The sequence below is a fragment of the Eulemur rufifrons genome, chromosome 7 (assembly GCF_041146395.1).
Source record: "Eulemur rufifrons isolate Redbay chromosome 7, OSU_ERuf_1, whole genome shotgun sequence".
NCBI classification, from domain to species: domain Eukaryota; kingdom Metazoa; phylum Chordata; class Mammalia; order Primates; family Lemuridae; genus Eulemur; species Eulemur rufifrons.
Window position 1 is genome coordinate 161674737 of NC_090989.1, and position 25597 is coordinate 161700333.

General features: G+C 45.0%; 1 protein-coding gene and 1 non-coding gene across 5 annotated transcripts in view; both read left to right on the forward strand.

The window, feature by feature from the left end:
- The window catches only part of FLNB (filamin B), a 129430-nt gene that overhangs the window by 38439 nt on the left and 65394 nt on the right, over positions 1-25597 (forward strand). For all 4 annotated transcript variants that reach the window (XM_069475944.1, XM_069475945.1, XM_069475946.1 and 1 more), the window contains exons 2-5: positions 11430-11678; positions 13215-13312; positions 15515-15662; positions 24853-24971. In XM_069475944.1, the coding sequence (XP_069332045.1) occupies positions 11430-11678; positions 13215-13312; positions 15515-15662; positions 24853-24971 (614 nt within the window). The remainder of the gene's footprint in view (positions 1-11429; positions 11679-13214; positions 13313-15514; positions 15663-24852; positions 24972-25597) is intronic.
- LOC138388873 (U6 spliceosomal RNA) lies at positions 12361-12466 on the forward strand. The gene has a single exon (XR_011234347.1). It is a non-coding gene; the product is annotated as a U6 spliceosomal RNA (small nuclear RNA).

Consider the following 25597-nt stretch of genomic DNA (forward strand, 5'->3'; position numbering starts at 1 on the left):
TGCATCATGGAATAGCGCTCTTAGGACGCCAGGGAAGGGGGGCACGAGCAGGTTAGGAAGGTGTGTGGCTGATTTTTTGCTGTTGTTACTTTGAAATACATGCCCAAAGGCAACTAGGTGAGTCCATCTTCTTGCAGTGTAATCTTTGACACCGTCCACTCCTCCAGCAAGCTGTTTAGAAACAGCAAAGGCCATCTTCTGAGGCTCAGAGACTCCTTGTCCAGCATGGGTGTGTCTGGTGAGGAATTTGGATGGCTGCTGTGAGAAAGATCAGCAAGGAGAGCATGAGAAAGACAACCAGGCAAACCCACAAAGTCTCTGGGTGTTCATTTGCTGAACGGTCCCATGGTGAACATCATGTGTGGTGTAAACAGGGAATGGGCCACCTAACTCCCAGTTCCTGCCCCTCTTCCCAGAAGCAACTGCATAGTTGGATGGTCTTTGTCTCATTGACAAAGATTCTATACATAGGTGAGTCCAATTATGTAATTCCCCCAGCGCCCCTTTACTCAAATTCAAACCTACCGTACATGCACATTCCTTTTATCATTTGATTTAATTTTCCCACATTAGTGCTTGTAGATCTCAACAAGCGGTTTTGTTAAAATGAAGAATTCTGAGTATGTACATTACTGTGTTTCTTTTTGGAGGTGTTTGTAAACAGTAATTGTAAAAGTAATATATGTAATTTTTATATATATATATATTTTTTTGTTTTGTTTTGTTTTGTTTTGTTTTTGAGACAGAGTCTCTCTCTGTTGCCCAGGCTAGAGTGAGTGCCGTGGCGTCAGCCTAGCTCACAGCAACCTCAAACTCCTGGGCTCAAGCGATTCTCCTGCCTCAGCCTCCTGAGTAGCTGGGACTACAGGCATGCGCCACCATGCCCGGCTAATTTTTCTTTATTTAGTAGAGATGGGGTCTTGCTCTTGCCCAGGCTGGTCTTGAACTCCTGAGCTCAAGCAATCCTCCCACCTCAGCCTCCAGAGTGCTAGGATTACAGACGTGAGCCACGTGGCCTGTAATTTAAATTTTAAAAATTCAGACAATACAGAAGGGGATAACAGCAACAAAAAACATAGAAGCCTGTCTTCCACCATCAGCCCCTTAGTTTTCTTACTAGAAGGAGCCAGTGAGGATAGTTTGGTGGGCACGCTTCCAGATCTTTCTATGCAGATGCAGAATCATGTCTTTTAAAAATCAGGATTGCATGATCCATACTTTTCTGCCAGTTGTCCCCTTCCCTTAGTACATCACAGATGCCTGTTTCTATTGGAACAAACAAATACTTCTCATTCTTTTCACAGCAGCCTGGTTTTCTCTTGTTTGAATGTAAAGTTTATTTAACCATTTATTGTCAAGGAGGCATTTACGTTGTTTTCAGTCCTCTTACCTCTCCCCCCATTATATTGTTGTAACGGTTAATATCAAAATCTCCCCCATTCCCCATTCGAAAAAGAAACCATGTTAGGAAACTTTCTTGAATACTTTGTGCTTCAAATTGAATTTATTGACCTTGCATTTAGTTTTCTGTCAGCAGTGGCCCAGCTTGGCCCCTGCAGACTGCTCAGGAATCTGCTGGAGGAGTTGGGGTGGCCTGCAGATTTTAGCAAACTGCCAGTTCATTCAGCAGCTCACCGAGCAAAGAACATCTTGATTCTATCAGCCTTAATCCCACGTCCCATCAGGGACTCGGCTCTTGTGGTCATTAGCTGATGGAATGCTCATCTGTGTTGGAAGGCTGAGTTCTCGGGCATTCGACTCTGAGCAGAATTGAATGGCATTGAATCTTTTTCCCAGTGGGCCCTGTTTGTGCCCAACCTTGTGTGTGTTTATAATATTATAGTAGTAATGCCAGTAGTCCCCACGAATACGATGGAACCCTCAGCAGGCAGTGTGCTGCTTGCTTTATTACATCTTGTCACAGCTGCCCAAGGAGGGGAGTCCAGTTGGGACCCTCATTTTGCAGACGAGGAGATGGAGAACGGGGAATTGCCCCACCCACAGTCACACAGCCGGCCATTCGCCGTGCTTCGGAGCTGAACCAAGATTCTCTCACCCCCCGGCAGGGCGGCTGGACTTTTAGCTCCCCCACCACTGACTGACTTAATAATGTCTCTCACCCCTGGGTCACTTGGCCACCGGTTATTTCAACAAGTGACCTCCCCTTTGTAGCATGAGTTCAGTCCCATCCCTGCGCCGGGCGCGGTCCACCCGCAAGAAGGAGGCTGGTCTGCGGGCTGAGCGAGTTCTGCGCAGAGAGCTCTGCTGGGATCAGGTGGGATGTGCGTTCAGAGGCTTCCTCATGTAATCATGGGTTGAAAGGTCCAAATTTGGGGGTACAAATTTGAGCCGGTAATTGAGTTAAAGATCTGGCATAGGAAGAGGAACCATCCAAAAGGCGTCAGTGTAGGTAAGGCAGAGAAAGTGCCCGCTTGTCTGTCTCGGAGGACTTCCCTTCCTTCCGCTTCTCCCGCTTTCTCTTGCCGGTGGGGAGAGCCAGCAGATATAAATTATTTGGAGTTTCCCTCAGCTTGGTTCCTATTCAAGACTTTAAATTGGGAGTTTTGTTCCTTTTGTGACTGCACAATCTTTGGGCAGGCTGCCATCTCTATAACAGGCTTATATGAGCTGTAACATGAGGTGAGTTACGGGGAAAATGCAAACTGATTTCTCCCCTCTCAAACCAAGGAAGCCACCTTGAGCTGGTTTTGTAACAGAGCTCAACTTTTACAAGTTTGCAGTTAAAGGATGAATACCCGTCCTAATCATTATTATTGTTAACTTTTGCTTTTAATTATAAAAGGAACCTCCCGCCCCCCCCAAACATAGCCTAGTTTGGGGACAAAAAAACCCGATTTCCCTCCTTTCTTCTCTTGGAAGATCTTTAATGTCTTGCCCTGTGGCTACAGCAGTTTCATTATAATAATGTTGTCATCCCCTTGTTAGAGCATTTTAAAGCCAATTTAACTTATTCTTATTTAAACGTGATATCCAGCACGGGGCCTGGAGCTCTGGAGCTCGGTAGGCAATTAGGAAATATGCGTTGGATATGAGAACAGAAAAATAGAATAAATTGAGTTTTTAAATAATATATGAGTAACCCTAATATCTGTTTTCTAGAGAAAATACAGGCTAATAGGCTTGGATAAATAGGGGCAAAAGTGCATCTTCTTCCAAGTTCTCTGGTTTTTCCAAGGAGTTAGCAGAGGAAAGCTGCTGTGCCAAGCAACGAAGTGAAGCATGCACAGGGGCCTCCTGGAGGGGGTGGTGAGGCCGTGATCATCAGAACCGCCCCCCCCCCTTCCTGGGTGCAGTAGAGGCTGAGTAAATCATGGTTGAGACAAGGGGACCAGAATGATCCCCCTCTGACTGGTTTGCGCGCCCATGCCTTTCGAGGACACCACGTGCTGCCTGCCTGCCATGGTTTCCTCTAGAGCCTGGGCAGGTTAGGGATCGTGGGAATGATGGGGGCAGGGAGAAGTTCAGAGGCCCTGCCTGGGGGGCAGAGAGGCCTGGCTCACCTCCAAGTACAGCCACTCAGTAGCTGTGGGACTGTGGGCCGATCACCTCTCTGTACTCGGTCTCCTCGTCTGCGAAGTGAGAGTCATGACTGGACTCACCTCATCAGGCTGTTGGGGCAAGTTGTAGATTCAGAGAAGTAGTGAGGGGAAGGGTTCGCACTCTGGCAACAGAGAGAACTGGGTTTAGATCTAGGCTCTCCCCCTGTGCCCCTTTGGCAATTGGCTTCACAAACCCTGTGGGCCTCTGTGATCTCATCTGTAAAATGGGGTTAACCATAAAGGCCACCGTCACAGGGTCCTTTGGGAGGGTTATGTGAGGTGATGCAAGTCCGTCACACGGGACCTGGGGGAGTGGTGCCATCGTATTTTGGCTGCCGTTGATCTAAGGAGATGAGATGTTTAGGAGTCCTTCCCCAGCGTGGTTCCTCCTGCCCTTGCTCCTTCCCTGTGGGCTGCACATGTGGGCCTGGCTCGGCTCACAGCAGAGTGAGCTGCGTTTCAGGTGAGGTGGCCTCTCCACATGACAGACTGAGCTGGAGTCAGAAGGTCATGGGGACCTCCGTTCACAGCCAGCCTTTATTATTTCAGCTGGAGACGTTCGCGGAGCAGTTATAGCTGGAAGCTGAGAGCGAGGGACAGACCGCCACCGTGCTGTGGCCTCGTGAGCTCACTCTGGGATTTACCCTGAGCCTCCCATGGCTGGAGTACTTGGGCTCCTCAGCTCGCCGCTCATGCTCAGGAGTCCTTGGGGGCCTTGTCCTGCCAGTCATCCAGGAGAACTGAGTGCAGCGTCACAGTGCGTTTGTGCAGGGACCTGTCGCTGTGAGGCCTAAAACGTGTCATAGCTTAGAACTCACTACCTTTCCATTTTGAAGTGCTTTTCCTTTTTCCCTTCTTTCTTTAACCTTTCTAACAGAGTCAGAGTCCTCGTTCTAACTTTTAAGAGATTTCCCCATAATAGTAAGCAGAAAGATATTTACTGTATTCAAGGCCCTTTAATATACCCATCTCAGTTATCATGTAGTTCATTGCGGCTTCATTGTTAGATATAAAGTAATTCTCAGAAATGATAAAAACTTTTCAAAAACGGCATTAAAAAGAAAGCCCCTGGGTGATGAAAATCGAACTTTTATTAAACTGATGCCTCTTTACTAGGGAGTAGGGTGTTTGGGATAGATTACAAAGCAATAAACCATCATAGGTTCTATGAACTGAAAGTTCACCAAACTCTCTGTCCCGAAATAAAAATAAGGTATTTATGAAATAATTTGTTCCAACTATTTCAGGCAAAAATGGTCCAGCAAGTGAGAGAGAACAGAAGGAATAGTTGGCAAAGTAGGAAACTTGAAGTCTGAGGTTATGCATAAGGAATGTGTTATGGGCCTATAGTAGAAATCTCAAATCAGGGATTTGGGAATGTTTACTCAATTCTGTTGCAGGGAAAGCCTGGCCACCACTCCCCCATGCTGTGCCCAGGGCAGGCATCACTAATCTACAGAGTAATCGCTGAGTCCCCGTTCTCCTGCTTGTTCATGGCAGACACCCGTAATGCATTTTTAGCAGCGTTTCTTGCTAAATACAGATGTGGCTTCAGAATCTTTCTCAACACAGTGAAAGAGTTTTCACTTCATGTGCCAGTACCATTTGCCACTGCTGGTCTATTGTGTCATTTCTTGAAAAATTACTAACATAAAAAGACCTATCACATAAACTCTATATTAACTGAATGAACCTGGACATTGTGATGGATAAACATTAGTTCAAACAACTCCTTTGTAATTCTTTTTTTTTTTTTTTCATCCTTTGTAATTCTTGAGTAATTCATGAGCAAGAAAGAAAATCAGAAATGCAACTGAGCTCAGTGGCCTAGTCTACTCTTACCTTATTGTGGTCTGTCTTTTCTCTTACCGGTTGAGATAGGCCCACGTGACTTCAGGTCTTCCAAAGCCCAGAACGTCCTCCTGTTATAGGTCAACTGCTATAACAAACGCAGTTGTGTGAGGAATGTACAAGTGTGGGTTTTTTTAGTCTTCAGGTTGGCGGGACATCTGTTTCTAGGACCCAGGTTCCTTTCCTCACCTTGCCTGGCCTCTCTCCTGGGGCAGGTCCAAGCCAGGTGACTGTGATGTCCGGTGCTCTGGCTGTCGGGGGAGTGAGAGTGTCTGGGGCAGGCACGCCCACTGTCCAGGCCTGAGAGCAATTGCGCTCATTGACAAGACAGCCACACTACTGAATTCCAAGGGAAACTGGAAGAGCCATCTAGCTGGAAGCCGCAATATCTGGGAGGGAGAAGGGAGGAAGGATTTTAGTGGCCAGAGAGTGGCTTTTGCCACAGATAAGCATCAGTCATCGGGCTGTGAGTCACCTGGTTGTACGGCTCTGCCTTATTCCACACAGCTCTTTGTTGGTTTGAGGCCTGGAGAAAAGCCCTGAGCAGGGGAGAGAAGCCAGCGTGGCCCTTTAATCCTGCCCAGGGGCCTCCGGGGTACCCGAGCCAAGGTGCACAATCCAGTTCATCATCTGCTGTGTGGATGGAAGGACTGTTGCACCCCTGGAAATGTGACCCGGGTCCTGGGCAGCTGACCGACATGGTCCTCCTCCACCTGGTCTGGGAGGAAGGGTTGCATCTGGGCCAGGTTTGGACCGAAGAACTGAGGAGACTGGTCAACTGCCTCCTGTTAGTTCAGGTTGCCATTTTGTTTGGACAGCTGAGGCCTGCAATTCAGCTGTGGTTTGTTCAGCTCAGAAAAAAAGGCAGATGGAGAGAGACTGCAAAGCTGACTTGGAATGTCAGTGGGCACCGGGTCCACCGCCTGGGGCCTGGACACAGGTAATCTGAGCTCTGCAGTGTAGGGTTGCGTGGCAGCCCTCTGCAGATGCTGCTGCTGTAGGCTCACCCAAGCAGCCAAGACCAACAGGAAACCGTGCTGCAACCATGCTGCAAACCTGCAGGTCACACTGCCTTGAACTGCTAAGCTTTCCCTTTTCGCCCCATGCCTTTGTTGTTTTTGTCTCAGACTTGATAAGAGCAACCTATTCTTTTCAGTGGTGATAAGAATAATAGTAATGATAATACCGGCATTTAATGTCAACCGAGTGTGTGGGGGTCTGAGTGCTGGAGATGTGGTACCGCATCTAGTCTTCCCACAGCTCTGCTCTGTTCCAGCGTTGTCCCCAGTGAAGAAACCGAGATATGCAGAGGGGTGGAGCTGCAGAGTCTGCACCCTCGCTGAGCTCTCCCCACTTGCTTTCTAGCCCTCGCCCTAACCCTAACCCTAACCCACTGCACCCTTACTGAGCTCTAGGGACAGTGGGGAGCAAGACAACCCAGGTCCTGACTTTGTAGAGCAGACACTTTCGGCAGAGGAGGCAGATGTGACACAGGTGACTGTCTGACTACAGTTGTGGTAGGTGCCCTGAAAGAGAAGTGTCTTCTTTGCAGAAACCTCACATGTCTCGGGTTCATTGCAGCGTCATGGGCCAGCCTCCCCTTGGAGCAGGAGAGCAGGGCCCTTGGAGGCTGTGCTCATGGCCCTTCTAATGAATTACTGGCCTCAGAGAGGTGACAAATTGAACATTTCAATCGTCTGTTAATTCACAAGGTACTTCCTCTCATTTCTTACTTAAACACAACACTTAGATTATGGCTTCTGGGCTTCCGGCCCTGGGGAAGAGTGTTTGGCACATAGTAGGGACTCAAATATTAGCTACATGAGTATGGCGGGAGGGAGGGAACATTTATTAATCAGCCTACTGTGTGCGTGGCATTGTGCTTGACTCTTGGTGTTCTCTTACCTACCTACTCCTTACAGCAACCCTGTGAAGTTGTTCACTGTGGTCATTCTCATTTGGTAGATAAGGAAAGATAAGGTTCAGAAAGGGTGGATGGATTGTTCAAAGTGACATATTTAGTTGAGCTGTTGGTTCCAGAGCCTGTACTTGCGACCACTTTGTCACCTTGCTTCTTGGGGTGATGGAGATGAGAGAGCAGAGAGCCCTCTCTTCATGGGCCACAACCCTGCCACCCTGGTTAATCGAGAACAGCCAGGAGAGAAGATGCTGGAATTGACTTCCAGGAGCTCCCTGGATGGTGCAGGGCTGGAATGAAGCAGGCATGCAGATAGCTGCATGGATCTGGCTCCTTCTGATGTGAGTAGAGAGAGGTGAAAGGCCATCATCTCCCTGACTTCTGGGAAACTTATCCACAAAGATGTTTCCAAGATGCTTCCAAAGACTGCCTAAAAATAGCTGGTTTCCACCCCCATAAATGCACCCATTCCAGAATGCCTCTTAACAAGGGATGGAGAATTGATGTACCGAAATGATGTGAAAACATTCCATCCCAGAATTTGCAGTAGCTCAAATTAACTTTCTAGCTATGAAAAAAAAAAAAACCAAAACCAAAAAACCTCACCACGCTCACTTAAAAGCAACATTGGATAGTTTTAAGTAGTTTGAGAAAATGTTTGTGGTTTGAGGGTCAGTGTTGTCCTGAGCCAGGACTAGTTATGTGGGAATTGTGATTGGCTGGATTTGGGGAGGAGAAACCCATGGCCAGATTTCAACCCACTGAAATCCAAGCAGATTCTAGGATGCTGTGCGGGTGTGGTGGGTGTTGGTTTATTTTATTCCTGAAAGAGCACCCCCCCCAACCCCAAGCAACTCTCTCCTGCTTCCAGCTGATCTGACCTTTTCCTCCTTTTGCGTTTCTGTTTCATGTTTACATTCGGCATAAACGTTGCAGAGCACACTCAAGTCTGAAAATTCTCTAATCTGTTGATGGTCAGACGTTGACCCTGTGATGCCGTGTAGCGTTTCGTTTTCAAGGCATGGAGAGTCTCCTATTTCATGTGGATGGGAACCGGGGAGGTCTTTTGGGCAAGTCTCCATCTTTTTATTGTTCCAAGAATTTGGTAGAGCATTTGAACCTTCACCTGTCAAAATCACTTTTGCAATGAGGACTGCCCTCCCTCCAGCTTCTTAAAATAGCAGAATGAAGGTATCATTTATCCCAATGAGACCATAATGGGGGCTTTCCCGTTTGGACACCCACCTTGAATTCATTGGAAACAGAAGTTCTGGGCATTGTATTTTTCATAAATTTAGCTCAGACTTTAACTGGGTCATATTTCCCCCAAAGTCTTTTTGAAAAAGACTCATGTCTCATTGCTTTAGACCAACATGTATAAGCTGGGTAAAAATAGAGCAAACGGGTTTCATGTTTTGAATTTATGAATTAAAGTTTGCTTTTGAAAAGCATTTAATTTACAACAAGCATTTAATGTACAACTTGGGAAAGTTTGAGTTTTGCAGACTGATGCTTGTGGCTGAGGGAGACTTGCTAGCCTGTTCAAACCCCTCGTGGTGCAAGAGATCAGTGCCTGGGGGGTGCTAGCCACCACTGTTACCCTGATGGTGGCGTAGACGCACTTTACTATTTTACCCGCTCCTTCAGCTTTTTGAAGAATTCTCTTCTCCCTTTTATCTTGAATGAAGGAAACTGGCATGGAAAATTGTTTGATCCGAAATTTCTGATGATTAGTATGTGGTAACTCTGTAATCAATAGCACTTCAAAGATAACCACATAACACGACATCTAATCCAAAAAATTCAGTCACAGTCAAGGACTTTCAGCTGGAGAAACGTCGGGTCCCATGGGATGAATTCCTCAGCTATCCAAGTTCTGGGTGGGGTCCCGGGTTTTATGCAGACCATTGATGCTTGATTGACTGCAGGACCTCAGAAGCAGGGCTGGCTTCGTGGTCACATGACCTGTGTGCTCAGAAGGGCCCTGTCATTGGTTTAATGCTCTGCTATTGCCATCTTGCAGTTATTAATTTCTGGGCAAGGAGCACTGCATTTTCATTTTTCTCCTGGCCTCATGTGGACAGTCTTACTTGAAAGTTACTACGGAAACAATTCATTACATAGAAAATCCCTGGGCACCTTAACTTTGGGTGACGATTGCTTGAATTTAGTTTGTCTTACTAGCCAGTTCATGGTAATCTTTATTTTGTCCAGTTTAGATGATTGAGTTTTATTATGACTGAATGTGCAACTGTGAAATTACTGCTGACTTCTCCAGGTTTGAGTGTGGGCTTTTAAAGAGGGTTTTCTGTTGCGAGAGGGAGTAACAATAATCAAGTTAATTAAAAACAAAAAAGCCCTCACTGTTTCAGTTTTGAGTGGCATACCACACACTCCTTATCAGCATGTGCGTATGTTTTTCATGTGGTTCGAGCTGGGTTTCATTAAGTGCAATTTGGTGTGTGTTTAACTAGCATTTGGGTGGCTGGTGGTGGGTGGGGACTCTTGAGATGAAGATGGCTCAGTTACTCTCCTTCAGGTGCTCACAGTTCTGGAGTAGGGGTGGGAGGCTGAGGAGCAGATAGCCCGTGTCCTGAGGGAGAGGTTCCCGGCACAGTCATATGCAGGGAGTGAAGTGTCCCCAACCGTAGGATCTGGTGCTTGAGTGGCAAGCCAGGGTTTGCCGACAGGAGGGTAGGGGAAGGGTCTTCCCTTCACAGGGATACGGAACACATGGAAAGGTCCAGGGGTTCAAAGCAGGATATAGTCCTGGAATGGGGAGCCTTTGAGCCCGGAGTATGGGGTATGGTGTGTGGAGGCAACAAGGGTGGAAAGCCGGCTGGGTTGCGTAGGTTCTGAAGGGGCTGTACGCTTAAGGAGCTTGAAGCAGGGAGCATGATGAATTTGGAAGCTCAGAGGTACCTGAGTAGAAAGATGGTTCTGGGGTTATGTGAGCAGTGATTCAACTTCCTGACCAATGAAGACTCTGAGAGAGGAGAGGAGGGGCCACGTTTTTATCGGGAAGGTGTTGAAAAGGATTTGCCAAAAGATTTAGGTAGGGATAGAACTGACACACTGTGGAAACTATACCTGGGGTTTGAAGAAGGAGTTCAAGACAGTTCTGATATTTTCAGCTTGGAGTCCTGGTAGAATGGAAGTGGCTGTAGAGGGTGTTTGGTGGGGAGGGGATGTAGAGAAATGGAGAGAGACAGAGTGAGAGATCTGGAAGATAAGGCTTGAGTCTTTATGGGTGCAGGTGGAGGTTGGAAAGATGACCGAGAGAGCCGCAGAGAAGCCACGGGGAGGGGAAAGTGAAACAAATGGCAGTGAGATTCCTGGGAGGTGCTGGCTAGGGGAATGGCATGTTCTGTTAAGTGAGGGGAGTACTAACCACCACTTAGGCCAGTCACTTATCCTCCTGGCAACGAAGACTTTGACCGATTGTATTAGCTTAACCATCAGTGGCTTCCCCTTATGAGTGACTGACTTGTCAGACGAGCAAAGATGAAAATGGTTGATAACGCCCAGCATTGGTGAGATTTGAGGGGAAACTGGCCTCTTATACCCATAGATGAGAATGTAAACAGAAACAACTTATTGAGAAAAGATGTCTAGGACGTAATGACTAGAGAAAAGAAAATGTTGTAGACTGGTTGTTTTGTATGATATAAATTCAGGCAGCAAACACATGCAAATGCACAATACAGCAGACTATATACCAGCGGGTTAGCAGGTGGTTACCTCTGGAGATGCAGTCACCCCTTTTTATTGTCTACATTTCTGAAATGATTTCTTTAAGTTGTTAAAAACCCTTTTTATTGAAAATTTTAAGCATGCACAAAAGTAGACAGTAAGTATAATGCACTCTCGTGTACCCATGATCTGGTAACTCCTGTCCACAACATTTTGGAGTCATATTTCATCTTTTCTCATCCTCAAGTATTAACATTTTGAAGCAAACTCCAGCCTCGCATCCTTTCGCCCCTACATATCTCAGTATGGTTCTCTCATAGATGAGGACTCCGTTCACCTTTTACAAGGAGGGTGATTCACACTTGTGTAACCCAAAGGGGTGACCGAGCCTGTGCCTCTCTCCCCAGACAGCAAAGCCATCGTGGATGGGAACCTGAAGCTCATCCTGGGCCTGGTGTGGACGCTGATCCTGCACTACTCCATCTCCATGCCCGTGTGGGAGGATGAAGGGGACGACGATGCCAAGAAGCAGACGCCGAAGCAGAGGCTGCTGGGATGGATTCAGAACAAGATCCCCTACCTGCCCATCACCAACTTCAACCAGAACTGGCAAGACGGCAAAGCCCTGGGGGCCCTGGTAGACAGCTGTGCTCCAGGCAAGTGCCCGTGGCTAAACCGTCTCTTCTGGAGGCTGATGTGTGGGCCCTAAACCTCTTGGTTTTCAATGGGAACACTAGCTTTGCCGTGACTGGTGTATTTCTCCTGGTGTTAGCCCATTGTAAGATAGCTCATGGAACTAAAAATGGCTCTGTTTACCCTTCCAAGGGCAGGTCTTCCAGGTATATCCATAGACATGTGTGAGCATTGAGTTCAGTCATTTATCTAAATTCCCAACGAAAGCCTTGGTGCTTGGAGCAGGCCTTGGGTTTAGCTTCCAGACTCCAAAGCCCCGTGTCTTCCCACATTGGTGCCTAGTTTCCCGTTGGCTTTGGAGAAACATGTGGCCCTGTTAGGTGGCTTGGCATGAAAATCTAAAAACTTCCATGGAGTGGAAAGTACCCGTTTTTATTAACCACTGGTTTGCCTATATATGGCTTTCTGCGCCCTTTTCTTTCTGCAGTGCTGTGACATAGTGCTTGGTCAGGATCCACTTGGAGCCTCTGCCTCCCTTGATGGGCCCCTCTTTTCTGAGTGGTGGAGTGTACACCAAGGTTGTAATTACCCTCACTGGAGGGTTTAGATTGACGGGTAGAGTTTGCTGGTACACAGTCAATGGGAATGCCAGAGCCAGTGCTCCTACACACCCCCTAAAATTAATTTTAATTTAAGAAATCTCTAGTGCTCACTTCGGCAGCACATGTACTAAAATCGGAAGGATACAGAGAAGATCCACTGGCCACTGTGCAAGGGTGACACATAAATTTGTGAAGCGCTCCATATTAAAAAAACTACACTAATAATCATATTTTCCATTGGCAGGGTGTTCTTTATGTGCTGGGCACATTAGTATTTAGTAAGCTAGTGATCTTAACATGCTTAAAGCAGAACTAGTTAGTGTCAGTTGGGTGGGGAAGGAGCTGGCTCAAGGCCTCATTCTTCCTTGAGAGCTGATAAGTAGGTGTCACCTAGAAATAATTCAAAGTGCAGCAGTAGTTCATTTCCTAGTTCCTCTTCCTTACTTTCATCTAAAGACACATTTTAGGATACTTCTTTCCAATTTCAACCTGGGAATTTTTACTCCAGTTCTTGGACTTCTTGTGCTTACCAGGAATCTCAAGAGAATTCTAGTTTTGTGCCTTTGAGCAATTAGATTTTTGCATCACACAGAATGCTAGTCTAGTCGTTTTAGATAAATCCTGGGGTAGGATCAAAAACATCTCTCCTGTAAAAAGGCACCAGGCTTTTTATAAGCTTTGCTTACTTGTTAATACCACATTTTCAAAGAATGGATAATCCCTATCTTACTACAAGAAGATAGCACCTAAAGGAGAAGTCTCAGCTAATGTAGGGTAGCTTCCACACGGCACGCTCATCTGGGCTACTTTCTGACCATTACTAAATAACTCACTGAGATTTTTGGCAGAAATTATTCTCTGAATTAAGAGACCAAACAGGTTTGGTTTAGGCATATGGCTTACTTTAATCTGTTTAGGCAGCTAATGCTAAAAGCATCCTTTGTGTTGTGTTGACAGGTCTGTGCCCGGACTGGGAGTCCTGGGATCCACGAAAGCCTGTGGATAATGCGCGAGAGGCCATGCAGCAAGCAGACGACTGGCTGGGTGTGCCACAGGTACATGCGAGCCTGCCGTGTCCCGAGAGGCTGTCCCCACCCACTAGCTTGTTCTGTCACTCTGTGGTTGCCTTTCTAGGTCAGGCAGGTAGTCTGGCCTTGGCATTGAACTTCAAAGAGTACTACCTGTGGTGTACCGCCATCTTCCACATTATACCCATAATAGGTTCTCATTGACTTAGGTGCTTGTAGGACATCCAAAAAAAAAAAAAAATCTTTTTTTTGTTTTTTTGTTTTTTTTGTTGAGACAGGGTTGTCTCTGTTGCCCAGGCTGGAGTGCAATGGCATGATCATAGCTCATTGCAGCCTCAAACTCCTGGGCTCAAGCAATCCTCTTGCCTCAGGCTCCTAAGTAGCTAGGACTGTAGGCACACGCCACCACACCCGGCTAATTTTTTAAAAAATTTCTTTTAGTAGAGATGGGGTCTCGCTATGTTGCCCAGGCTGGTCTCAAACTCCCGGCCTCAAGTGATCCTCCTGTGTCACCCTCCCAAAGTGCTGGGATTATAGGCGGGAGCCACTGCACCCGACTCAAAAATGTTTCTGTCACTCTTCTTTGCCACACACTGGCAAATTTTCTAGTATTTCTGCTCCAAATATTTTAAAGATTATCTTTAAACCCCAGACTACAAACGTGGACCTTAACTATTAGGTTAAGCCATAAGAAATTGCCAATATGTGAGCATTTTTTAATCTATATAAAAATAGGTGATTTTAATCCACTATCTTAAAAAAGTCACAGGACCTAGAACTTTACAAAAAAATATAAACCAGAATAACCCACCACGAGTGGGAATTGTGGGAGAATTTGCAGTGCCTGTAATCCTATCACGGGAATATAACAAGAGCACTCAGAAATCAAATATGTCTTGGATACCATCTGCAGTAGGCATATTGCCTAGTTGAGGTCCAGTCTTCCTGGCAGGGAGGGAAACGAGTGTTTTCCTTCTAAAAACTCCCCCGAACAATTAAGCAATGTCAAAGCCCTGGTAAGTTGTAGGTAGCCAGTGCCGTGGGATTGATGACTTTGCTATAGGCTCCCTTAAGGTCTGAGTTGGTGCTCAGACCTGAGTTCAGTGTATTTTGTAACAGGATTCCTTGGGAAATAGAAAAACATGCCTATTTCTTTGGTTAGGTTTTGGAGTCATGTCTCTGCTACATGGCCCGTTTATTGGCTCATCTACCCTCAGGAAGTGGTGTGGTATGTTTTTCATCTCCACATGAATCTGAAACCATCTCCTGCTGACGTTCATGTGATGTTGGCATGGTAAAGTTGTTGAAGGAGCTGCCTGGAAGAAATGCCAAATCAACACACACCCTACTTTTTATGGAATGTATTGAAGGCAACTGTTCAAACCCAAGTAGCTGTTTTGTTCTTGCAGGCTAATCATCACAGTGGTTTCTGGTGATTTCTAGCACAGGGAGAGGGAAGTTGGATGGATCTATTGTTCATTGCACTTGGTTAACCTGGTTTATGAGACAGTCTTCTGTTCATATGAGGAAGTGGGCTTTAGCTTCTTAGCACCTTTGTTGGAGGCAGGGAGGACTTTGTGTGCTGTTTAGGGATGAGGCAGGTGATGGAACTGAGGCAGTGACGCTGTCAGGGAGGTCACCTCTCCATTGTGGCTCTTTCTCCTAACTGAGTGTCAGGAAAAATTCAACCCCTCCCTGTTTTTTAAATAGCTCCTAATAAATTAAGACCAGATATCTAATATGTGTTGTGTCTTTTTTATCTTAATTTTTTTATTAGAGTTAATAGAGTTTTAGTAGAGTTAATAGAGATACAGTCAATGGACATGTGGGAGCAAAGGAAAAAGCCAGTTAATTGGTGCTTTTTTGTAATATGCTCTAATCCCATATGTGCTTGTTTTTTCTTCCTGATTTGCTGTAGCTTATCCCTTTATCCTTTCTGGAAAGTTTGACCTGGGGGATAATAGACTCAGGGGAGGGGGAATAAACCTCTGGAAATTACATGCAGAATTTTCTGGAGAGGGACCCCCCCAGCTTCCAAAGAGGCCGGTGAACACCTCTAACAGGTTAAAAGCACTGAGCTTGATGTGTTGGTTTAATGTAATTTTACTTACTGAGAAGCTGACTCAATTTCTTAATATTTGTAGTGCTCGTTTAAGAGACATTTACAAAAACTTCAGTAGTTGCAAAGCGATGTGTTCTGGGCCTTCATCCACCATGTCATCATTCTAGGTCATCACTCCTGAAGAAATCATTCACCCAGATGTGGACGAGCACTCGGTTATGACTTACCTGTCCCAGTTCCCCAAGGCCAAGCTCAAGCCAGGGGCTCCTCTTAAACCCAAACTCAACCCGAAGAAAGCCAGGGCCTACGGCAAAGGTAAGTTCTGGTCCTGTTGATTTGCGACTTGTCTCTGGTGTTGGAGATTATTACGTGGCTTCAGGAGGAATGTTCTCAGGATCAAGAATGTGTGGGCTTAATCCTTAAAGAGACTCCAGGCCTCCTTTGTCACATTTTTTTTTTAAACCTAAAGAACCACTTATTTATGACCATTTTATTCTGCCTTGTGAATATTGTTGTTTTAAGAACTGCTTCTGGGGGTGGGTGCAGTGGTTTATGTCTGTAATACTGCACTTTGGGAGGCCGAGGCAGGGGGATGGTTTGAGTCCAGGAGTTGGAGGCTGCAGTGAGCTATGATCATGCTACTACACTCCAGTCTGGGAGACAGAGCGAGACCCCATCTCAAACAAAACACAACAAAACGAATATGCTTCTGCTTTTATATGATGGAGAATGATGAGTTTGCTGTGTTGTAGTTTCAGTTAGTAACCCTGGGACTAAGAAAGGGCTGTTGCTTCCATTTTGCAGAAGAGGAATCAGAGGCCTGGTCCGCAGGGGGCTTGGTCTCTTGACCCAGATCACCACAGTCAGTGTTGGGGACGGGGCTAGCACCTGGGTCATCCGGCTGCTGATGCATTTATGCTGAAGCTGCCCCAGATTTCCAGATGGGGTGGGAGCTATTGTGAGCCTCTGGTAGACACTTCCTTGCCAAGACATCCTGTTTATGAGTCTGAAGCAGCTGCAGGACACCATTCTGCTGGGAACATTACAGTGGGTTGAAGCATTCAGAGGCATTTGGCGTTCTGATTGGCACATAACTTCAAGCACACTTGCTTTCTGAAGAGAACAGTAGTTACATGGTTGCATAATGTGGTTTCTGGTAAAGATCAGCACAGCCAAATACAACTTTTCCCTTCTTTTATGGGGAGGGGAGGGAGTGAATTTTGTTTCTTTTCTTTTTTTCTTTCTTCCTTTTGAGATAGGGTCTCATTCTGTCGTCCAGGCTGAAGTGAAGTGCCCCATGATAGCTCACTGTAGCCTCAAACTCCTGGGCTCAAGCAATCCTTCCATTTCAGCCTCCCAAGTAGCTGGGACTACAGGCACATGCCACCATGTCCAGCTAAGTTTTTATTTTTTATAGAACCTGGGTCTCACTACGTTGCCCAGGCTTGAACTCTTGGCCCCAGTGATCCTCCTGCCTTGGCCTCCTAAAGTGCTGACATGAGCCACTATACCTGCTTTCTTTCTTGATTTTCATAATTAAGAAAATGTTATCACAGTTGGGATAACATTTACACACACACAGTATCCTGTATATCCTCTCCCAGCATTGACAGTTGTTACCATTCTAACTTAATAGTTTTCTCTTGCCCTTCATGCGTGTGCGCGTGTGTGAGAGTACATGTGATTATTGAATTATTTGAAAATAAATTATGGGCATGGTGACAGTTCTGTACATCAGTAAGCCTCTTCTAAGAATAGGATATCCACAATATTATCACACATAAGAAAATTAATAATAATTTCATATTATCTAATATCCATTTGTATTCAAATTTCCCTATTGTTTTACAAACCAAGGTCTGATTAAATTTCACTTACTACATTTGCTTGTTATTTCTCTTTAGATTCTTTTAATGTAGAATAATTTTCTCAAACTGTTTTTTTTTTTCCTTAATGGCATTGACTTTCTAAAGCGTCCAGGCGTGTGTCTTGTGGGATGTCCTATCATATATTCCCTCTGAATATAGCATTTCCCTGCTTGATATCAGCTTAGTCTTAAGATGACACATGACCAGGGCAGTGGTACTGACCACAGGCTGTTCTCAACTCAGCTTTTCTGATCTGTCTTTTTTGGCATGATTTAAACCAGTAGATAGCCTGATAGTTCTGGAGCAAACCCACTTCCCACTTGAGATTCTGTTTGCAACTAAGTGGGGTCTGTGCAATCATTGGTGTTGTATAGGGACTGGGGACTTTGTTTGAAGACCTCTGCCCATTCGCAGTCACTTGACTGGCATGCCCATGCTTGCTTTAAAAGTGCTTTCTCTGGGCCATAACCAAAGGCGGTGGCTGGAATGAGGAATCTCTGATTTTAAAGATTATGCTTCCTTAATGGCAAAAAGGTTGCAAACAGCCAAATAAATCTCTTGTCAACAAAATTGGTCAAACGGACTAAATCTAATCAAGACATAAAATGCTTGTTTGTAATAACCTTATCTCTGGCTGTCCAGTTTCCCCATTGTTAATGTGAGACGGTTTCCTTTCATGGGCTGTTTTCTAGAAAATGACCACTTGCTATGGTTCAGGAATGTGGCTGGTCATTGCCATTTCCTTCATCTGCCTGCCTCTTTGTAAGAGTTGCGCACTTGTGAGGAAACACCCTTTTTTCCCTTTTATATTTATATATGTGTGTGTATTTATGCATTTTTTATCGTGGAGAAATACACATAACATCAAATTCACCATTTTAACCACTTTTAAGTGCACAACTCTGTGGCATTAAATACCTTCACAATGTTGTGCAACCATCACCACCACTCATCTCCAAAATTTTTCAGCTTCCCAAACGGAAACGTCATACTCATTAAACAATAACTCTCCATTCTCCCCTCCCCTCAGCTCCTGGTAACCTCTCTTCTACTTTCCGTCTCTAAGAAATTGCCTATTCTAGGACCTCATAGAAATGAGATCATACAATGTCTATCTTTTTTTTTTTTTTTGGAAGGCAGAGTCTTGCTCTGTCACCCGGGCTAGAGTACAGTGGCATCACATAGCTCACTGCAACCTCCAACTCCTGGACTCAAGCAATCCTCCTGCCTCAGCCTCCTGAGTAGCTGGGACTACAGGTGTGCACCACTATGCCCGGCTAATTTTTGTATTTTTTGTAGAGACAGGGTCTTGCTCTTGCTCAGGCTGGGCTTAAACTACTGACTTCAAGCGATCCTCCCACCTTGGCCTCCCAGAATGCTCGGATTACAGGTGTGAGCCACCACACCTAGCCAATGTCTATTTTTTTATTTTGTCTTGCTTACTACACTTAGCATATATATCGTCCATGCTGTAGCATGTGTCAGAATTTTGTTTCTTTTTGTGACTGAATAACATTCTATCATATATAACATATTTTGTTTATGTATTCTTTTGTTGATAGACATTTAGGTTGCTTCCACCTTTTAGTTTTATGAATAATTGCTGCATGAACATGGGTGTACAAGTGTCTAGGTCCCTGCTTCAAGTCTTATGGTTATATACCTACAAGTGGAATTGCTGGATCATATGGTAGTTCCTGTTTGATTTATTTTTTTTTTTTTTCCTTTTTAAGTAGGAAGATAAAACGTTCATTTTAAGTGACAGGGCCACAGTGCGAGGCCACGTGGATGGGACTGTGAGATATTATTCTTGTCCTGGGGTGAGATGAAAGCCAGGGCCAGTTTTGCTCCCTCTCCTATGTGGTCACATTGCTTCATTTCTGTCACCTGAGCCCAGGAAAAGAGGACATTTCATCTTCTAGTTTCTAAAAGAGTTGAGAGGTTTATTTTGTCTTGTGGATGTTGAATAGATTCCAGTTGTCAGCCAGTTAGCACTTGCAGATCCATTCACAGAGCCCTCACTTGCTTAGTTCTAGTGGGTTGAGAGGAGAGAGGGCTGGGGTGAGGTGGACCTGCAGCCATAAATCAATCTTTGTGGTGGGCACCCTACAGGGTTAGGTATGTTGAAAGCGTCCATCCATGAGCTAATCAGAAACCTTTTCCAAAACCTATATTCTGTATGAAGCATTTATTGCATAGCAAGCCTTAAGCACCCTTCGCTCTGAGTAATCAAAGAGACCAGTTGTCTCTGCGTGGTGAGTATAACTGCACCGAGTTTGGAGTGTGAGGATGTGGTTCAGCCTCCTAACCAACCGTGGTTAGCCGCAGGAGATGAGACCATGCCAGGCCTCTGACAAGCTGCAGATTACGTTTCTCAGGCTTACTCAGATGGAGTAGGTGTTTATCAATATTTTAGGTCCACGTTTAAATCTATTTGGGTTTTTTTTTTTTTTTTTTTTTTTAGTTTTTTAAAACTTCTACCCAGAGCCACACCCAAGAAGCCTTGAGCAGGTAGACTCCTGTATTTGTTAAATGACATGATTATTATGTAAATTTTAAGCAAAAGAAAAATGTGCAAAATAAAAATTAAAAGCTCCTTTCCCAACTGTCCAGCTCATTCCTTCTTTCAAAGTCTAAGGTATTTCTTTCCAGCCTTTTTTCTATGCTTAAATGAGTTAAAACTGTATTTCTCCACTTTGAATTTTTCTTTCTTCTTCTCCTTCTCCTCCTCCCTCCACCCCACTTCTCCTCCTTTGGTTGTAAAATCTTTTGTGTATTTTTCTTTCTTTTTTTTTTTTTTTGAGACAGAGTCTCGCTTTGTTGCCTGGGCTGGAGTGAGTGCCGTGGCGTCAGCATAGCTCACAGCAACCTCAAACTCCTGGGCTTAAGCGATCCTACCGCCTCAGCCTCCCAAGTAGCTGGGACTACAGGCATGCGCCACCATGCCCAGCTAATTTTTTGTATATATATTTTAGTTGGCCAGATAATTTCTATTTTTAGTAGAGACGGGGTCTCGCTCTTGCTCAGGCTGGTCTCGAACTCCTGACCTTGAGCGATCCACCCGCCTCGGCCTCCCAGAGTGCTAGGATTACAGGCGTGAGCCACCGCGCCCGGCCTGTGTATTTTTCTTAATTTTTTTTTTATAGACAGGGTCTTACTGTGTTGCCCAGGCTGGTCTTGTACCCTCAAGCGATCCTCCCACCACAACCTCCTGAAGTGCTGGAGTGAACCATTGCACCTGGCCTCCACTTTGAATTTCTTACCTAGCAGTGTGGGAAGGCTATCTTTTTGTTTAACAATCTACCACCATTTTGACCCAGTGCCTTTAACAGGTTGATGACAGGGAAAAAGAAGAGATGGAGAGACATGTGGAGATTAAATGAGATTTAAGAGACTTAGCAACCATTTGTAATATGTGACCCTAACTTGGATCCTATTCAAACTGACTGTTAAAAAATTCATGAAGCACCTAAAATCCCAGCACTTTGGGAGGCTGAGGCAGGAGTATAACTTGAGGCCAGGAGTTCGAAACCATCCTGGGCAACATAGTGAGACCCTAACTCTACAAAAAATAGGAAAAATTACCCAGGCATGGTGATGTATGTCTGTGGTTCCAGCTACTCGAAAGGCCGAGACAGAAGGATTGCTTGAGCCCAGGAGTTGGAAGGCTGCAGTGAGCTATTATCGTACCACTGCACTCCAGCTTGGGTGACAGAACAAGACCCTTTCTCTGAAAAAAAAAACAAAAAAACAAACAAACAAAAAAAACAAACTTCATGAAATCTGTAAGATAATTGGAAATTTGAACACCAGATATTTGATGATATTAAGGAATTATTTTTAAATTTTTGATGTGACATTCATATTGTGGGTATTCTAAAAGTATCTTTTAAAGATACATAGTGAATGTTTATGGATGAGAAATGTGAGGTCTAGGATTTGGTCAGAATAATACAGGAGGAGGGAAAAGGTGGGAGTGAAGCTGAGACAAGACCAGCGGTGAGTTGATAGTCATTGAGGCTGAGGTACATGGGATTCATTGTACAGTTCTTTCCACATCTGTGTTGGTTTGGAATTCTCTGTAATAAAAAGCTTTTTCAAGAAGTAGTAAGCTGGGCATGGTGGTTCATACCCATAATCCCAGGTACCTGGGAGGCTGCAGCTGGAGGATCCCTTAAGGCCAGGAGTTTGAGACCAGCCTGGGCAACATCGTGAGACATCATCTCTGGGCAAATGAAAAAAATTAGCCAGATGTGGTGGCACGCGCTTGTATTCCCAGCTGCTCAGGAGGCTGAGGCAGGAGGAGTGGGCTTGAGCCCAGGAGTTTAGGGCTGTAGTGAGCTGTGATTATGGCACTGCACTCTGGCCTGGGCGAAAGAGTGAGACTCCCATCACATTCATTCATTCATTCATAAATAAATATAAATATGAATAAATAAATTTGAACTACTTCTGGCAATATGGAATAGAAGTACTTTTCCTAATTCTTTCTGCTAAGTCCAACTAAAATCCCTGAGTATGAGGTATAAGACAGACATAAGGAGACTCTGAAAGAGAGCAAGGCAGACCAGCTAGGGACCCTGGGACCCAGTGAATGACACAGTAGTGAGTTCTTTGAGTTTACTTTTGCCTCATGCATCTCAGACTTGGAGCTGAAGAAGGTGACAACCTGCGGGCACAAACACAAAAAGTGCCAACGAAAGCCTGGTCTCTCTAGCCAAAAGACCAGGAAGGGGCAGCCTAGCCCTTTCCTGGTGAGTCAGTGAGTGAGTGGTGATTGGCCCTTTTATGCTGTTGAGGGCTTTTTTCCAATGAAGGGCGCACTCCTGGGTCATCCCACTCTCCTGTAAGACAGGCTCTCTCAGCTCCCACCCTACAGGTTGGACAGCATCTCAAATAGGAACTTAAAATGTTGCCGAGACAGGGTCTAGGGGGCTGAATTTTACTTTTAAAAAACAATTTAAAAGTTTTTTACAGTTAAAAAGATGAACAGACAAGCTGAAAGACTAAGGAAAAATATTTGCAAACCACATATCCCACAAAGCACTAATATCTAGAACATGTAAGAAAGTCTCAAAGTTCAACATTTAAAAAACAATTAACCAAACAACCAAACAACTCAGTTAGAAAAATGGGCAAATGATGGGCAAGAGACATGAATAGTTTCACTGAAGAGAATGCACAAATGGCAGAGAAGCATATGTAAAGTTGTTCAATGTCATTGGCCATGAGAGAAATGCAAATTAAAATCAATACACATTATCAAGATTGCTAAAGTAAAAAGGAGGGATAACACCAAATGCTAGGAAGGATGCAGAGAAGGTTGATCTTGGTGACTGATACATTCATTGCTGGTGGGAATGTAAAATGGTACAGCTACTCTGGAATACATTTTGGTATTTCTTTAAAGCAAACAAACAAACAATGCATGCCACAGCCATGTGACCCAGCAATTGAACTCCTGGGGAACAAAAACTTATTGTACAGGAAGACCACTGTTTTTCTGTTAGTATTCTCACAACTAAAGGAAAAAAATCTTTTCTGCTCAACTCAACTACTACCCTAAACTACTTCACTTCTGTTCACCAAAATCTATGATTTTTTTCCTCACACTGACCAATTCTCCAATTGTCTAGGATACCAAGTGGCTATCCTATAATTCCATTGAATTCTGACAGTGCCTACCCGGAGTTAGTGTAGACCCTACAGTTTAAGGCCTCAGTTTCACAAAACTTCCCCCCACTTCAGGTGCCAGTCACAAATGGTGTGTCCTCGGGCAGCCCACAGCTTCCGTGCAAGTTGGCTACAAATCAGAGCTTCCCATTGCCCCCACTCATGGCAGATCATTTGCTAGGATGGCCCACACAACCCAGGGAAACACTTACCTTCCCCAGTTACATGCCAAAGGGTATGTACGATAAAGGATATTCTGAAGAGGTGTGCTGGGCCAAGTTCAGAAGGGTTCTGGGCACTGGAGTTTCTGTTCCTACAAAGTTGAGGTAGGCCACCCCCTTGACACATGGATGTGTTCACCAACCCAGAAGCTCCCTGAACCCCATACGTTAGGGACTTTTATGGAGACTGAATCACGTAGGCATGATTGACTAAACTCAATCTCTAGCTCCTGTCCCCTCCCCGGAGGATGGGGAGTGGACTGAAAGTTCTAAGCTTCTAATTGTGATTTGCTCTTTCTGGTGACCAGCCCCATAATAAAGCTATCTAGGAGCCCACTAGGAGTTACCTCATTAGAACAACAGGCTCCTTTCATCTAGGAAAATACAAGGGGTTTAGGAACTCTGTGTCAGGCACCAGGGGCAGAGACCTGTATATAATTTCATACTTACATTCACACACAAACCTATACATAAAAACGTTTAGAGCAGTTTTATCAGTAATAGACGGGTAGAAACAACCCAGGTGTCCTTCAGTGGGTGAATGGCCAAACAAACTGTGGCATGTCCACACCATGGGATATTAGTCAGCAATAAAAAGGAACAAACCATTGATATAAGCAGCAACCTGGATTGGTGGTTCTGTAGAGAATTATGTGTAGTGAAAAAGGCCAATCCCAAAAGGTTCCATAATGCATGATTCATTGATATAACATTATTGAAATTATAAAATTACAGAGATGGAAAAGAGATCAGGGGTGATCAGGGGTAAGAAGAGGGTGGCTCAGAGGGAAGTAGGTGAGGCTGTAAAAGCCAACATGAGGGCTCCCTGAGATTATGGAAAAGTTCTGTACATTAACTGTATCAGTGTCAACACCCTGGTTGTGATACTGTGTCTTAGTTTTGCACAATGTTACCATTGGGAAAACTGGGTAAAAGGCATTTCTTACACCTCCATATGAATCTTCCCCAAGTGAATTTGCTCAAACATCTTAAAATAAGAAGTTTCATTTAAAAAAAATAATGAGTGTACTTTTTAAACATTTAAAGCAACACAAAATCTTGTTCAATGAAAAATAAAGCGTTACTCTTCTTCCTATGTTGTTTCCGTCAAGGCAAGCCCCTCTGCTAGTTACTGACCACGGTATTTTTCACAATTGCATAGACTCTTTTTTTTTTTTTTTTTGAGACAGAGTCTCACTCTATTGCCTGGGCTAGAGTGCCGTGGCGTCAGCCTAGCTCACAGCAACCTCAAACTCCTGGGCTCAAGCGATCCTCCTGCCTCAGCCTCCCGAGTAGCTGGGACTACAGGCATGCACCACCATGCCCGGCTAATTTTTCTATATGTATTTTAGCTGTCCATATAATTTCTTTTTATTTTTAGTAGAGACGGGGTCTCACTCTTGCTCAGGCTGGTCTTGAACGCCTGACCTCGAGCGAGCCTCCCGCCTCGGCCTCCCAGAGTGCTAGGATTACAGGCGTGAGCCACCTCGCCCGGCCTGTATGGACTCTTAACTGTCAAGCTCTGAATATTTCAGAATTGGATGTTGCTTAAATAACATAGACAAAGTTAAGGCTTTCAACCTGTCTGATTGTCCTTGTCGTGGCAGTTTGTCCCTGTCTCCCACGTGGGATCTGCAGGGCTGGGTCCCATCTCTCTGTTCCCTGAAAGAGTCAGCGGGTGATGACTGGTGCCATGGCCTTGCCCAGCTTATAACGTTGTCTGTCTGTGTAAACCCATGACAGGAATCGAGCCCACTGGAAACATGGTGAAGCAGCCAGCCAAGTTCACTGTGGACACCATCAGCGCCGGGCAAGGAGACGTGATGGTGTTTGTTGAAGACCCAGAAGGGAACAAAGAGGAGGTATGCTGGAGGACGCTGCCTCTGCTGTCCAGCATCCCATGGGGCTCTGGGGGCTGTAACGGGGCCAGGGACTGTGCCTCCATTTTCCCCATTACAGCTCACAACCAAAACTGTTTTTTACCCAAAGGATATACCAAGGCTTACAGCAGTTAGAGTAACCCACCCAAGAGATGTGCCTTGAAATATAAATCGATTCCCAAGGACACAGTGTTTAACAGAATAAAGGATGCTTTGGCTGTAGCAAAGGCCTTGTTAGTTGAGGTTCTAGGTACTGGCAGTCAGAATAACAAGATGATTCCTGCCCTACTGTCTTCCCACATGGACCGTTCTTTGGTTCCTCCCTTAGGGCCTTTGTACGTGCTGTTCTCTCTGTCCACTTATTGTCTTAGGACCATATTTTGTTCCTATCACTTAGCATAATCTGAAATGCTAAGTTTACTAACATACTGTCTTGTTTTCCCCGCTGGGGCAGGGATTGTGCCTGACTTGCATGTTGTTTAATTTTTGGTCCCTAACACCAGGCTTAGCATTTCATAAGCTCTCAGTAACTACTGTGCCAACAAAGGTTTCTGTTGCTTGCTTCCATAGTCTCTCTTACCTAGAGAGTGAGAGCCCTGAGACAGTGG